Raw genomic sequence first — 17,308 nt, 5'->3', positions numbered from 1 at the left:
CCCTAGCATCAACTACAAACATTTTGGAAAGACAGATAATAACTAAAACATTGCCTTTTTGTCTACATTTTATAAAAACCATTCTCAGGGCCTGACATTTCTGAGGGCAGTGAGTCAAAAGTTTGTGATCCTGTTATACAGAGTGAAGTGAGTCAGAAAGAGAAAGATAAATACCGTATTTTAACACATATATATGGAATCTAGAAAAATGGTACTGAAGAATTTATTTACAGGGCAACAGTGGAGAAACAGACATAGAGAATAGACTTATCGACATGGGGGAAGAGGAAGGGAGGGTGAGATGTATGGAAAGAGTAACATGGAAACTTTCATTACCATATGTAAAATAGATAGCCAACTGGAATTTGCTGTATTGCTCAGGGAACTCAAACAGGGGCTCTGTATTAACCTAGAAGAGTGGGATTGGGGGGGGAGTTTCAAAAGGGAGGGGATATATGTATACCTATGGCCAATTCACGTTGAGGTTTGACAGAAAACAGCAAAATTCTGTAAAGCAATTATCCTTCAATAAAAAATTAATTAATTAAAAAAGTTTGTGATCCTGTAACATCACTTGCTCTATTATCTCAGCTATAATATGAGGGGATTGAGAAACTTCTGACACACCACATTAAGAGCATGTAATATATCTAGTGCCTGCACAATGTGCAAGGCGAGACTTTGGAGGAATGGATATGAAACAGATTCTGTCCTTCGTTCTAGTAAGGAATCTGTAATGACATTCCTAGGGCTTCCCTGGTGGCTCTGATGGTAAAGAATCTGCCTGCAATGTGGGAAACCTGGGTTCGTTCCCTGAGTCAGGAAGATTCCCTGGAGCAGGGCATGGCAACCGACTCTAGTATTCTTGCCTGGAGAGTCCCTATTGGACAGGGGAGCCTGGCGGGCTACTATCCACGGGGTCTCTAAGAGTCAGACATGACTGAGTAACTAAGCACAGCACATTGACATTCCTAAACAAAATAAGTGAAGGTAAAGTGGAAAATATTTCCAGGAGCAGCTATTAACAACTTACAGAGGTACCTATTTAATGATATAAGGAAAGAAATTCTGGGTACCATAGGGGTGTCTTGGAGTAGGAAATGACAACCCACCCCAGTATTCTTGCCTGGAAAATTCTATGGACAGAGAAGACTTGTGGGCTACAGTCCCATAGGTTGCAAAGAGCAACTGAGCATAGGGGTGTCTGTTTATGTCTACATAGGAGTGTCACTAGAGACATACCGACTGTCAGTGTGAGGGGTACTAGAACTTAAGATTTCAGAAGGCTACTTCTAGATATCAATAATACATGGTCTGGAATGAATCTGTGTTAGTGGGTTGTTCAAGTATAATGAAGATGAAGGGAGCTGAAACTAAAAAAGAAAATCCTGTACTTTTTTACCCCATATTTTCAGTTTTAAAAACTTATAAAAAGAACTACTTCATCAGCTCTTTTCATGTGAAGTTTGAAAAGTGTTCAGCTAATTTTGATAATTCCTCCTAGAAGGCAGGGTTACTTATATCAGCGATGCTCACTTGAAATCATTAAGTTTAATTCCCTACATGTATTTTCAGAATAAATACAGGTATTTTAAATTTAGCAAAGTAAGTCAATAGAGACTAAAATATACAAACATAAAGCCTATTGAGAAAAAAATAAATAAGACAATTCAGGGTTAAGTTCCACTCTTGTTGCCATACAAGTTATTGTTACCACAGCAACCATAACAGTCTTATAAAAACACAAGTGATTTTTTTTTATCACTTTAAATATCATGTTATCACTCTCTGTAATAGTTTTCTCTCTTACTCAGAATAAAATCTTTGCCATGGCCTGTAAGACCCTGCATGGTCTGACCCTTGCCAGTCCGTCAAGCCTTATTTCCTGTGGTTCTCTCCCAGGAAGAGAGAAGTTTCTGTGCTCTAGCAGGTCTGGCTAACTTTTCCATTCTTTGAACATGTCAAACTTGTTTTCAGCTCATGGCTTGAAAGTCTCTTTTATCTTTCTAGGATGGGCTCTTGCTGTCCATTTAGGTCCCAACTGAAAAGAATCTTACCTGACAGTTACATCTACATCTTCATCCCACCCCCAGCACATACTGTCTATCCAATTATCTTGTTTTAGTCCTGGTATTTATCACTAAAAACCCTTACTTACATTGTTTGTTAATTCTCTTCTCCCGGTTCCCATGACAGCGGAGTTGCTATCTGTGTGTCACACCCTTGTATCCCCAGAGACTAGGACAACTCTGCCTGGTACAGAATAGTCTTGAATATGTATTTGTTTTGCTATTGAAAGAAATAAATACCCAGGGAAATGAAAGTTCAAGGAGAGAGTTCTGAAAAGCTTTCCTAGAATGGGTTGGGGGCTGCTGCTGCTGCTAAGTCGCTGTAGGGGGGAAAGGGGATAATTTGTAAAATCTCCTTTGATTATTTTTTATGAATCTAAGAAGACTCATTTTTAAAATATTTAAATGACAGAAAAAAGACCTACTACCTAATTGTAAAAATTCAAAAGAACCACTCCCCCCCACATACACATTAATAGGGACTAAGGAGATGAAATTGGTGATATTGAAACTCGGTTTTCTATCTTTCCCTGATACATGGACTTGTCTACTCACATCTACTTTTTCTTTTTAACGCAGTGACTAAATTTGTTATAAAACAGACTCTTTGCATACTGTCAGAGTATGCTCTGCCAAGACCACCTGCATCAGAATCATATTAAGTGCTTGTTAATGCAGATCCCTGTGCCTTGTTTAGAATTGGGATCCGGGAATCTGCTGGCTACAGCAAGTTCTACAAGTGAATATTTTATGTCTCTGAAACTTTAGAACTCTCACCTCTCGACCCACTCTCGAGGAGTGTAAGACCATCTGTCATAACAACTGTAGATGAAAACTACACAGATTGCTTGGACAATGAAATGGGAGTTGTTGTTGTTTCTTTTTTTTTTTTTTCCTGCTGAATCAGAGTAGCTCCCTTATTCCCTTCCTTCCTTGGTTTCTTCTAAAACTGAAAGTGGTAATTTCAGTTTAGGTTCCTTACGGTTTTCATAGTCTTGCTATGCGTGTGTGCCTATATACTCAGTCATGTCTGACTCTTTGCAGTGCTGTGGACTGCAGCCCACCAAGCTCTTCTGTCCATGGAATTTCCTACTCCAGGGGATCTTCCTAATCCAGGGATCAAACCCAAGTCTCCTGCATTGTTAGGAGGATTCTTTACCTCTGCACTACCTAGGAAGCCCATACATACTTAGAGACTCAAAACAGATTTTGGTTGCAAAGAAAGAACTGTTTCTCTGCCCCCAAAATGGTAGGCTTAACATTACTCTGTTAGTATTATTTCCCTTTAACCTCTGCTTTGGTCTTTCTCATCCTGTGATTTCCCTTATTTCAAATCCCTTTCTGCTTTACTGTAAGGGAAAGAGCTCAGGGAATGATGAGACTATTAACTTATTGAAGGGTATGTCTGTGCCACTTTGGAGCAGTTAACACAGTATCATGGCAAGCAGAATATAACAGGAGTGACTGTCTTCACACATGTAGTTTATATGATTTAAAGTTTCAGAAGACACAAAGGAAAGTATGTGTTTGCCATCTGAAACTATGACTTCAAAACCTGGCCTCAATAATACAAAACCTGTATTATTATTCTCAATAATAATACAGAGGTGTATTATTATCTTTTATTCCCAAACCCCATAGTTATGAAAGACTTCATTCCTTCTAAAGCCATAACTTGTGTAATTCGTTGCTTTTGGAATTCGTTGCTGATTTTTCTCTATTTTATCTACCAGCAAACACTATAGAAATGTTCTGAAATAACTTTGTAGTCAGTCTTGTTGCTTTGTTGTTTTGACATTTATCCCTTTTAGTCTTCCTATTGGCAGAATTTTAACTTTTTCATTATTGTATAGTTATTTAGTTACTGTTTTTATCTCATTATTTTTCCTCTTTTTATCCACTACCATTGTCTGTCCTTTAAACACAAAACTTTCCTTTTATATGACCTCAGGTCCCTTTTCAGCTTTGAATTTTCTTTGTCCTGTAGGGTCTTAAATGTTCCAGAAATTAATCTCTCTTTTTATCATATTTTTATGTCTTTTCTGATGTGGAAATATACAAAACTGAAATTCCTTGACACTTAACTAAAGCCGCTCTTTAAGCCTTTTTCTGCCTGTTTTATCTTCTCTACAATACTTTTTACTGTATGGAATTGCTTTTAAAATAATCATCTGTCTAGTCTATCACCACCACCACCACCACCACTGGAATGTAAGTTTTCAGAAGGCAGAGACTCTATCAAAGACTTTATTGTAGTCCAGCACCTAGAAAGGTGTGTTTGGCTACTGATTCACTGTCTACACAAAGAAAGATTAAAGCTAAATGTAGAACTCAATGTGCATATCTGGAACTGTTGTTTTCTTTATCATAACTGGAATGATCTTTCTGTAAATTGCTTTTTTAATCTGTCATACATTTTGAAGCATGGCAGTCATATGAGAGTGTACATATATATATATTTATTACACATATACATACTACATTGTATACTGTTTTCACTATTCTATACATGACAGATGTCATACTTTTTTACTGGAGATTCCTGTCAGATAAGTTAATGTGATCAGTTTTTTTAATAATTACTTTTGAAACATGTGGCTTTTTACTTTTTTCTAAAATGATATTTTGAGATTGAAAATATCATTTAAGAATTAAAAGAGCATACCTCTTACTGAAACTTGAATTTTTTCCAAAAAGAAAAATCTTATTTAAAAAATCTTGTCTTTATCCAGAAGCCAAGGAAGAAAGCTATGGAAAGTTCTAGCAACAGTGATAGTGATTCAGGCACATCATCAGACACGTCAAGTGAAGGCATTAGTAGTAGTGATTCAGATGACCTAGAGGAAGATGAAGAAGAAGATCAAAGTATTGAAGAAAGTGAAGATGATGATTCTGATTCAGAGACTGAAGCACAGCAGAAAAGTAACAACCAGGTAGGTATAAATCATTTCATTGGGTGGTATCTGCACATTATTCATATTTAGGAATTAACTGGCTCCTCTTAACTCTCAAAGTCTATATAGTTTAAAGTTTATTATTGCCTTTAGTTCTTCCTTTTGCACAAGAATAAAAAGGAGATAGAGAAACATTTTTAAAGGGACATTTTGTGAATTTTTTAGTGAACTTTATATATTTATCAATCATTAGAAACACCTTTTTTAGGTGCCCTTTTTCTCCCCCATGATTTACTGCTTGATGTTCTTTGTTTTAACAGATGTTAAGAAGTTGCCTTTTAATTTGTATCTACAGGTGCTATTACATGGTGTTTCAGACCCAAAAGCAGAAGGACAGAAAGCAACTGAAAAAGCCCAGGAAAAAAGAATTCACCAGCCATTACCTCTTGTGTCTGAATCCCAGACTCACTCATCATTCCAATCCCAGCAGAAGCAGCCTCAGGTTTTGTCACAGCAGCTTCCATTTATTTTCCAAAGCTCTCAGGCAAAGGAGGAATCTGTGAACAAACACACAAGTGTAATACAGTCTACGGGATTGGTGTCCAATGTGAAACCTTTATCTTTGGTAAATCAAGCCAAAAAGGAAACTTACATGAAACTCATAGTTCCTTCTCCTGATGTACTTAAAGCAGGGAATAAAAATACCTCTGAAGAATCTAGTTCTTTGACCAGTGAATTGCGTTCCAAACGGGTGAGTTGAAAATAATTTATAGAAGAATTTTATTATTAGACAAAGAGCTATTATATAGTCTTACAGTGTTTACATTTAAACTGAATTCTACTCTTAAATTTATACTTTCTTAGTCAATAGAAATAGAATATTTGCACCAGAAAACTAAATTTCTGTGATTTTATATTTACCTACACACCTGTTTAATGTACTTTTGTAAATGCAATCTTGTCATTTTTCCTAGTCTTAATAATTTAGCAGTAAGAGGATAAATATATTTGCACTGGACACTTCACAGTTACTTTTGTTTAGAATCAATTTCTTTTTTTTCTAATATTAGCATATTCTTTTTTAAAGAAATGAAATCTTGAATAATTTACCTCTATAGTTCTATAATTTATCAATTTTAAGCAAAAAAATCCTTTCTAAGAATTGTTTTCCTCTACCATTCTTAATGAATTATACAAAACACAAAATATTTTGAGTAAATTTACTTATACAAACACCGGAACCACTCATCAGAAAATTTTTTCATATTTATTTTTTTGCTGTTAATTTTATATTATTGTATAGTCTACAGTCATATGTTCAGAAGAATTCTAGTAATTAAATGACCAGTGCTTTTTATTCTTGAACTTACCCAGACTGGAGAAAAAATATTCTGTTTGAACAGTCACCTGACTTTTGTTTATAAAAACCATCATTAGGCATCCTAATCATTGGAAAAGACTTATTGTTTTGCCAATCATTCATTATTTTAAGTGCTGCATATGTATTTAGTTATTGGATAATGACATCTGTAAGTGCCACTAATAATATCATGTACATATTCATATGGTCAAATTGAGATTTGTATGACTTAACTCACCCAAGATCACATGCTAGTTGGTGATGGAGCTGGAATTCAAACTTAGACTCTGTAACACTAGAGTCCTTGTATCTCCTCTTTTTTGGATTTCCTTCCATTTAGGTCACCACAGAGAACATAAAGTTCCCTGTGCTATATAGTAGGTTCTCATTAGTTATCCAGAAAAGGCAATGGCACCCCACTCCAGTACTCCTGCCTGGAGAATCCCGTGGACAGAGGAGCCTGGTGGGCTGCAGTCCATGGGGTTGCTGGGAGTCAGACAGGACTGAACGACTTCACTTTTACTTTTCACTTTCAGGCACTGAAGAAGGAAATGGCAACCCACTCCAGTGTTCTTGCCTGGAGAATTCCAGGGTCGGGGGAGCCTGGTGGGCTGCCATCTCTGGGGTCGCACAGAGTCAGACATGACTGAAGCGACCTAGCAGCAGCAGCAGCAGCATTAGTTATCTATTTTGTACATACTAATGTATATGTGTCAATCCCAATCTCCCAGTTCATCCCACCTGCCCTCCCCCCATGGTATCCATATGTTTTTTACAGTGAAGAATTTGATGTGAAAGTGAAAGTCGCTCAGTCGTGTCTGACTCTTTGCGACCCCATGGACTATACAGTCCATGGAATTCTCCAGGCCAGAATACTGGAGTACGTTTACCAGCTGAGCCACAAGAGAAGCCCAGGAATACTGGAGTGGGTAGCCTATCCCTTCTCCAGCGGATCTTCCCAACCCAGGAATCGAACCAGGGTCTCCTGCATTGCAGGCGGATTCTTTACCCAACTAAGCTATCAGGAAAGAATTTAAGAACAAGGTCAAAGAAAAGTGAGAAAATAGAACTGTTTTGAGAATCTAAATGAGTAGTTCTCAAGCCTAGGTGTACATTAAAATCACCTGGAAAACTTCTAAAAAGAACTAACCATTTCAGAACAATTTAAAATCAGAATCTTTTGTGTTGAGATTGAGATATTGCATGTCTAAAAAGTATCCCAAGTGATTCAAATGTGCAACCAACAGGGTCTCCCACTTTGCAGGCAGACACTTTACCCTCTAAGCCACCAGGGAGGCCCCCAGTCTAAATGGAATGACGAGTGGTATCAAAATATCACACATATGACAACTTGTAATGGACTGATCAGTTGTTAGGAGTTATTGGCACCACATTATTGACTGTCTTTGAAAAGTTAAGCAAGTTAAAAATTACTTTGCATTGGTTACTTTAATTTTTTCATGAATGTATATTCCACTTTAAGACAAATGAAGAGCCACATCAATAGTTACTTGCATTTTGAAAGTTTTCTTAATTTTTTAAGTTTCTTAAATGCCTATTTAAAGATTTTTATGTGACATCTATTAGAAAGTCATTTATTAAACATTTGCTTTATAAATGTAGCCAAACTAGACTTTCTACCCATGTGATCTTATGTAATCCTTACAAAATTGTGTGAGGTAAAGAAACTAAGGCTCAGAGAGGTTAAGTCACTTTTCAACATCATATAACAAGTTACAAGAACACAGATTTTTAAACCAAGATCATTCTGATTTCAAAGCCCATGATAAAGGTGAAATAATTTGGTATTTCTGAAATGATATGGTAGTTAGTAGGAAATGTTTTATGTAACTGCACATTCACAGTAGATTCAACTGTGAATGACTATCTATTTATGGGTATCTAGAATTGAGTTAAGGACTTACCAGGTGGCACTAGTGGTAAAGAACCTGCCTGGCAATGCAGGAGATGTAAGAAACACAAGTTCAATCCCTGAGTAGAAAGATCCCCTGGAGAAGGGCATGGCAACCCACCCCAGTATTCTTGCCTATAGAATCCCATGAACAGAGGAGTCTGGCGGGCTGTAGTTCATTGGGTCACAAAGAGTCGGACATGACTGAAGCGACTTAGCAGGCAGCAGGCAGGCATTGAGTTAAAGGTTATTTTTATAATTACTTCTCTTACATCAGCTTTCCTTCTTTATGTGACAGTCTAATATATTTAGAATTTTGCTTGATTTCTTATGACAGTTTCCATTATTTCACTCTTCCATGTATCTGCTTTCCACACTAGTTGATGATTTTCTTCAGTGTTATTTAATTTTTTGGATCCTTTCAAACCTTATACTGTAGACATTTACTTTAAGTCAGTACACATTAATTGTAATAAAGACCAGGAGTTTTGCCTAGAAGATTTATTGTGGTCTCCAGAGAGTCAGGTAAAGACTAGGGGAGCAAGAGCTTAGAGGTAGGACAAAACTTTGCACCTCTCTCTTCTCATACTCCAGTCACCCAAGGGGTATATTGAAGTAGCAAGACTTTTGTTACCATACAGGTCTCATTTTTCTCCCCTCCTTCTTAATGCCCCACCCCTAATATCAAAAAGGATAACACATTTGCTGTAAAAGAGTAACTGATGCTAGTCTTGGGATAAAATACAGTCTTTTATGGTTATTTTAGAACACCTTCAGATGTCAATATATGAGAAGTAATTCTTCAGAGTTATAGAATGAGAAGCAATTTCAGAAAATTAAAATATGAAACATAAAATTAAGGGGAAAGTTATTGATTTTATGACTCTTGATCCTATATATTTGGAAGGAATATTAACTATTAAAAATATTAACCACCTATTAGAATGCAAAATTTTGTTCTAAGAAATGAAAATACACTAAATTTTTCTGCTGAAAATTTAAATCAGTATGTATATAAAATATGAAGTATTGAGTACATTACATATATACTCATATACTATGCAATATTTATGTTGCATATAAATATTAAGTAAAATTTAGTATATTAAAATATTTTATGTAAAAGTTTGCTATAAAATTTTTTTAAAAAGATAAACAATTATATAGTATAATATTCAATATTTTATTCACTGAATAAATACCAGTGAAGCCCTTTCTCTTTGTGAAGCATTGCCTTATGTACAAATATTATATTTCAGTCTTTGTTTACAAAAAGTTAACTTAATTTTCTAAACAAATACCATTAAGATAAGTTAAATAAGATAAAAAAGTTTATATGGGAATTGCTTAATGCTTATTAGTACTGGTACTTTAAAATATTTAATAAGTCATTCTGTGTGGCATTCCATCTCCATTTATATTTATGAAATAACCCACCACAAGTCTTTGCTGACTTGTGTATTAAGAGTCCAGGTCCAGTGCTGACAATAGTGTTGATTTTAATTTTAAGGCAACCATTTTCATTGCAGAATTTTACCTTTCAAAATTTAACTTCTATTTCTATCAACTTCAGATATTTTAATCATTCTACTTCAGTTTTCTTTTTTACATTTTAGTTATACAAGTTTAATGAAATTCATATGATGTTATTCTTTTCATGAAGATCCTGATAGTCAAATAAATTTTTGTTGCTATTTACAGATGTAAATTTTTTGGTTTGATGGTTGACAAATGAATTTTTCCCAAAAAAGTATAATTTTTTTCTAAACTGTTTTCTACGTTCTTTCCAATGCTAATGTGCTAAAGACACCCCAAAGTAGATTCCACAGAACATTAAGCCAGCCTTTCTACTAACTTCAAATCATGGTTACTGTAGAAAACTACAGGATGGACTATGAGTGGGGACATAAAAGAGCTCAAGGATAGGAGAGATGAGTGCTTTAGGCTGGGACAAATATAGGAAACATCTTGAGTTGGATTTTGAATAATGAACAGGATTTCATCAGCTTGAAATGTATTAGAGGAAGACATTTTATGCAAAGAAAATGATTATAACAGAATGTAGAGGTGATAAAAGTAGTGTATGACATGCATTGGACATGGCCAATAGTTCAGTTGGACTACAGAGGTATGTTAGTGTCTACCTGAAAAGTAATTTGAATATCAGATATAAGTGTTTAAGGTTTATAAAGTTGGCAGTGGAGGAAGAGGCACTAAAGGTTTTAACCAAAGAGCTAATATAAAATATAGCTTATTTTATGAGAAAATTGCCCTTGGCATATGCATATGTTGGGAGTTGGGTAAGAAGTGATAGTATGGCTTAAATTTGAGCAGTATTTCAATGAAAGAATCCAAAATACATAGTATTAATGTGGCTGACTTGAAAAAAAATAAAAGTAAAGATGTTTTTAAGGTTTCAAGTTTGGGTCATTGAGAAAAATGGGAACTGCAGTAATAAGCAGTAGGGAAACATATTTTGAAGGGGAAAGACTTACTAAATTTTTATTTATTTATTTTTTATTTTAAAACTTTTTTTTCCAAATTTTTAAATATATTATGTCTAGCCAAGGTTCAGCAATCAACTAGTCATTACTTCTACTGCGTTTATAGCACTTAAATATCATGATTTAAATTTGTATATGATTAGTTGTTGTTAGATACAGAAGGCAAAAAGTAGTCTTTATTCTTATGATACATTATTGTTTTGTATTCTACTTTATGTTTCAACAGGAACAATATAAACAGACATTCCCAGCTCAGTTAAAGAAACAGGAGTCATCTAAGAGCCTAAAGAAGGTTATTGCAGCTTTGTCAAATCCAAAACCAACCTCTAGTTCACCAGCACATCCAAAACAAACATTAGAAAACAGCAACCCTAATCCATTCTTGACAAATGCACTTTTAGGTAATCACCAACCAAATGGAGTTATTCAAAGTGTCATTCAAGAAGCTCCTCTGGCACTTATTACCAAAACTAAAATGCAGAGTAAGATTAATGAAAACATTGCTATTGCAAGTAGCACCCCTTTTTCCTCACCTGTAAATCTGAGTACAAGTGGAAGAAGAACCCCTGGCAGTCAGACCACTGTCATTCCCTCTCCCTCTCCCATACTGCATAGTCAAGGGAAGGAAAAATCGGTTAGCAACAGTGTAAACACAGTCAAAACGCAGCATCACTCTCATCCTGCAAAGTCTTTAGTGGAGCAGTTTAGAGGAACAGATTCAGACGTTCTTAGTAGCAAAGATTCTGAAGATTCCAATGAGGATGAAGAGGAAGACGATGAAGAAGATGAGGAAGATGATGAAGATGATGACTCTGATGACAGCCAATCAGGTTGTTTTCTGTTCTTAAGTTTAAAGTGTTTCTCTAAATGCTATGTGAACCAAAACATTTTAAAGAGGTTCTTCAAATCCACAGATTTGAAATTGTTGTCATTCACTGTTTCATGCAGCTCTGTGCCTTTCTATACTGAGTGGTAAAGTAAAGGAATAATTGAGATTGAAAATCCTAAGTTCAGTTCTCAACTTATTCATTTAACACTAAACAAATAACTTTAAAATGAATATAAGTAATTCATGAATTAAGAACTTGAGAAACTTGCTTAATTTTCATTTAATTCATGACCACTCATTTGTCCTTTCTTTTTCATCTCTTCTGCTACTTGTTAAATTGTGTCACTGGATATTTTGAAGAAAGGCAAAATATTACTCAGTCATTCAGAAAATACTAAAAGGCCTAAATCTCTATGAATATTTCTTAGCACCACAGAATTTATTTAATAACATATAGAGTACCCCCTGATATTATTTCTTTTTTTTTTAATTTCTTGTTTTATTTCCCTTTAACTCTCTTTCTTGTTCCACAGAAGATTGAAAAATAAAATATAAGATAGTTTAAAATTTAAATACAAAGATGAGATACATATTATAAAAGTTTTTGAATTTGCTCCTGGTCAGCCACAAATCCAATTTTAAATTTTCTACCTACCAATATAAGTAGGAAAATATAGTCAATTATACAATTTTAAAAATATCTATAAGGTAAAAACAACCTACTTGCTCAGGGTAAGAACAACTTTTCCTAATAATATATTTTCCCAGGGTTCCCATAAATACAACTTTGCATGATACATAGTATTAATAGCTTTCAAAGGTAACTTTTATAATGAACTTGGATGTGGGTAACTAGTACTACACAAAACACAATTCCACAGAAGCTGTTGTTCTGGGAACCATTAAAACACAGGCCTAGTATCATTTGTGTAATTAGATTTTACATATCTAGAGGAGTAGATGCAAATTTATAGGACTACATTGCTAGCACAAACTTAAATTATTAAATCATTAAATTATTCCACACAGTTTTTTCTGCAATACTATCTTTTGTGAAGCCTGAGAAGCTTGACAAATAGAATAACTGCAGCCCCAAAGCCAAGTATCTCTCCACCAAAATTGTTTTTTTTTTGCCTCAAAACCCAGAAGAACGGATGATGATAGTTCTAGAGTTCTCTTCTGCATACTGAACCTTGTGTCCTTCTCAGATTATTGACATCTATTTATTTAAATAATAAAATTCTGTTTCCTCTATCTTTATTAAATTGAAAATAATTTTGAAAACTCATCATATGAATAGTGTCATGTGAGAAGAACTGTTTTATGATTCAAGTTTTATGATTTGAGTAAAACAGTTACTTTAATGAAGAATTTTAAGGATATATGGCCTACATACCTTGTGCTCAAATAGCTTTTAAGATAGTAATTTTTACATTTACTCTTCAGGAAAGTTGCTCATTTGAGTTCTCAGTCACAAATGCTGATTCCTGAACTATTCCATTTAGATACAAACTGCAAACTGTTGGTGATTATCCAGTTATAATATACAAATGCTTCTTTTACTTCCCAGAATCAGATAGTAATTCAGAATCAGATACAGAAGGATCAGAAGATGATGATGATGATGATAAAGACCAAGATGAATCAGATAGTGATACTGAAGGAGAGAAAACTTCAATGAAACTGAATAAAACAGCTTCCTCTGTCAAAAGCCCTTCCATCAATCTCACAGCTCACTCAACACCTCGTAACCTCCACATAGCAAAAGCCCCAGGCTCTGCTCCTGCTGCCTTATGTTCTGAATCCCAGTCACCTGCTTTTCTTGGCACACCTTCTTCCACACTTACTTCAAGTCCACACTCTGGTACCTACACTTTATTTTTATTATTGTGAAGTAGAAATCAAACCATAACAAGAATTCTTATTTATACAGTGTTCTGGGGATGATCTCATTGGAATCAAGGGCTAGATTTTAGGTTGACTAAGAAAGGTCAGTGTGTATTTTCAAAGGATATGACTCACTAGCATTTTTTTCTCTGTGCTTCCAATTTAAAAACCTGATTGATGGCAGCTCTTGAGTTTAAATACTCTCCTGTTTTTATGTTCAGTTTATACTTCTAGAATTTAGAATTTGACCGACAGTTGGACTTTTTTTTTTTTTTTTTGGTAATTTACAAAAATGAGCTCACTTTTTTTCTTATGATACAATTGCATGTCTGCCCAACACATAGCCAATGTCATTTGTATTAGTGAGTAGTAGTAGTATTTTATTAACATGCCATATCTTTTTTCCTATTTGACCTTTTATAAACTATTAGAGTCTTCTTTAAAAAGTTTTGCATTATTACTCTCAAATTAATCTCTATTCTCAATTCAATAACTAAGAAAATATAAGCATGTATTGTAAAATAATATATTGTTTTACACATGTCACTCTTTTCTTGAAAATTCCTAGTTTTGTTTTCATTTGCCATGAACCAATATGATATCCAACTTATTTAAGATGTATCCATTTTTATTGGTGAAGCTTGATCTTTGTCATGAAAAATTTTCCATGTAATTATAATCCTATTCTTTGTACTTTAATTAAAGTGCTTTTGGCTATGGATTTATACGGCTATAGAAGTTATATTATTTTTAAATGTATGATCCAACTGTTGAAATTTTTCAACATCTTAAAACTCAAATTTTCAAAGAAAACAACTGTACATAGTTTCCTAAAACCTCTATCTGCTATTTTCCTCGTACTTTAGCCATTTCCTTAATAACAAGATGAGAGGAAAGCTTTACCTTTTTACTTTCATCGTCTTTTCATTAGAGAGAAATAAATACTAGCTATTATGTCATACAGACCAAAGGAAAAAAAAAACCCCTCTACTTTATACAGTGTTTTTTTAAAAATAATCTAAAAATAGTGTACAAACTGTAGAAATACACTAAATAATTCAAGTCATTAAGACACATTATTCGAAGAAAAGTTTCAAAACTATCAAAAATTTTTCATATATATAAACTAATCTTTTATGTTAACTGGTTGAATTTTCTTGAAGGCACTTCCAAAAGGAGAAGAGTAACAGATGAACGTGAACTGCGTATTCCTTTGGAATATGGGTATGCAAAATAAGATTTATCTTTATGCTTTTGCCTCACATATTTATGCATGTTTTGATTTCTCATTCTCTACTGTTACTAACAGAAGTGAATATACTGCATAGTATTTATTAAAGCAGAAGAGCAAAGCTGATATATCTGAGGTTGATATATCAGAAAACTAAAATTAAGCCTAACTGCTGGGTTTAGGTGTGGTAGAGCTGGGATGGGATCATATGCACCCAGGTGGGAATGTGATTGAAAAAGTTGCAAGAGCAAATCATTCGGCAAAGAGCAGGGACACAGTTAAGAGTGTCAGAAGTTGTGAAGATTTAAAGGATGGTAAAAACCACTGTAGGTAAAACTGAAAGATTTGAGCAGAGTTTGGCTTAAATGGGTGAATAGGAACTGAGAATTTTCACACTGCAATTTTGTGATCCCCAAAGAGCAGAGAGCCAAGTTTGCTCTATTCTTCTCATTTAAAGCTTTTCAAATATAAATTCAATACACCCTGACACTTTACTGAACATGTCCAAATACCCAGAGTCATGCCAGTGTGATTTCTGGCATATAAAAAAAATTTTAATATTTGTAAACTGAATTTGATTAAATTTAGTTGAATTACTTAGTAAAATTCTCCATTATTTTAATAGTAAATGTATCTGTATTGTATGGCTGGCTGTTTATATTTTTCTTTGTATATTTTGTGTTGTATAAAGAGCATGTGTTCTTAAGTTTTTTAAATTTTTATTTTTAAACATTGTCTTAAAACTAAGTATGTTATAACCCTCATTTCTATTATGTGTAGCTGGCAGAGAGAGACAAGAATAAGAAACTTTGGAGGGCGCCTTCAAGGAGAAGTAGCATATTATGCTCCATGTGGAAAGAAACTTAGGCAGTACCCTGAAGTAATAAAGGTACATACTTTTCACCAAATAATACACATTTGGTGCCTATTAAGCTTGCTTATGGGAAAAAAAGTACACTCCTTTCTCAAAGTTCTTTAACACAAAATATTCTCTCGTGTGAGACTAATGAATGTGCTTAACCTAAATTGATCTCCTGTTAAATCCATAGCCCTTTAATAGAGTATACAAAACCATAGTGTCCTGAAGATAGCTATACATCAAAGCTGGGTTGTAATTATTAAAACCTGAAGTGGAAAAATATGTGATTTTTTCAGTATCTCAGCAGAAATGGAATAATGGATATCTCAAGGGACAATTTCAGCTTCAGTGCAAAAATAAGAGTGGGTGACTTCTATGAAGCCAGAGATGGACCGCAGGTATCCACTTTTTAAAAAGTACAGTCTTTGAACCAAAAAGTAGTAACATAACCTAAATGAAGTAAATTTCACTACACTCTGGAACATTGCCTTTTGTTAGTTAATTCTTATAACTATACATATAACTTTGTGGTAGACACTCACAAGGCCTCAATATACTGTGTTTCAATAATGAGCTTTGACTTTTTTTTTTCAAATTTAAGTAAACTTTTTCTCGTTTGTTAATTCTGTCATTAATTTTGATAGTTTATACAGGTATAGAAGTATCTGCATGTTCATGAGAAATATAGGAAAACATTAGTTCCCTGAAAGGTAAACATTAAAAAAAATTTGAATAGGAAAAAATTGTTATAAAGTCAGTCTAAGAGAGGATAGATATGCCTTAGTTTTGGGGAGGAACTTATCCATTTTATTATGCCATACTACATGATCCATTGTCACAAGTATGATAATTTTTTGATGGCGTTAGGGGGAATTCCACAATAGTGGATGAATGAAATTTCTTTTTGCAGAAATTGAATTTTTAAATAATTATACACATTTATGAAAATATCACCACAGCTTTCTTTGAATTTAAGGGTTAAGTACATAACCTCACCAATCACCACAAAGAACTTACAACTAAAACCTCATTTCCTGTGTTTCCTTTAATGATTTGCCTTTATTCCATACTTAAATTCAGCTACATGTGCTTTTTATTCCCTCTATTATCTCCATTGAAAGAAGTCCTAGTTATGGAGTGAGGAGATCTAGATTCCTGTTAATCCATGAAATAGTTTTATGATTTCAAACAACAAAATCATGCCCTCTTTTACTTCAGTTTCTTTATCTGCAGAATAGAGACAATCATAATTTTCCTTCTGCCTCATAGGATGATGATGAAGTTAAAATGAAATCATATGGATGAAAATGTTTTAAAGGGTTAAAATGCTCAGCCAGCTGAAGTTGGTATTTTCCTTCTTGATTGAACTTTTCTTTTTTCCCACTATAATGCCCAGAAAGATTTTCTTCTGGTGATGAATATTTTCTATTATGAATGGGCAAGTTTCTCCATACTATCTTACCCTTTATTTTATAGTTGTAGAAGTAGAAAATTACTTACTAATTCTTCAAGAGATTCATTCATTTTGAGAGCTCAAAGATTAAGGGAGTTTTCCAAGATTACACAATCTTAACCAGGTAGAAACCTAACTGAACTCAAGATTTCTGACAAGTGATCTTTTACATTCATTGTGTAACCTATTTTCCATTGTCATCCACGACTTTTTATGAAGCAAGTTACGTCCACATCCACTTGTTTCTTTACTAGTAATTCTAAAATGCCAAAACAAATTCATCTGAGGTTTAACTTGTTTATAGAAATAT

At 34.0% G+C, this 17,308-nt stretch overlaps 1 protein-coding gene across 1 annotated transcript in view; it reads left to right on the top strand.

Moving 5' to 3' along the window:
- The window catches only part of BAZ2B (bromodomain adjacent to zinc finger domain 2B), a 318,837-nt gene that overhangs the window by 190,283 nt on the left and 111,246 nt on the right, over positions 1-17,308 (top strand). Inside the window, 7 exon segments of the mRNA XM_065931616.1 lie at positions 4,802-5,002; positions 5,319-5,714; positions 10,966-11,569; positions 13,139-13,432; positions 14,619-14,679; positions 15,467-15,575; positions 15,842-15,943. Coding sequence (XP_065787688.1) covers positions 4,802-5,002; positions 5,319-5,714; positions 10,966-11,569; positions 13,139-13,432; positions 14,619-14,679; positions 15,467-15,575; positions 15,842-15,943 — 1,767 coding nt within the window.

Source organism: Muntiacus reevesi, chromosome 3 (assembly GCF_963930625.1).
Source record: "Muntiacus reevesi chromosome 3, mMunRee1.1, whole genome shotgun sequence".
Taxonomy (NCBI): domain Eukaryota; kingdom Metazoa; phylum Chordata; class Mammalia; order Artiodactyla; family Cervidae; genus Muntiacus; species Muntiacus reevesi.
Note: the sequence above shows the minus strand (reverse complement) of the source record. Positions and strands in the feature narration are given on the sequence as shown.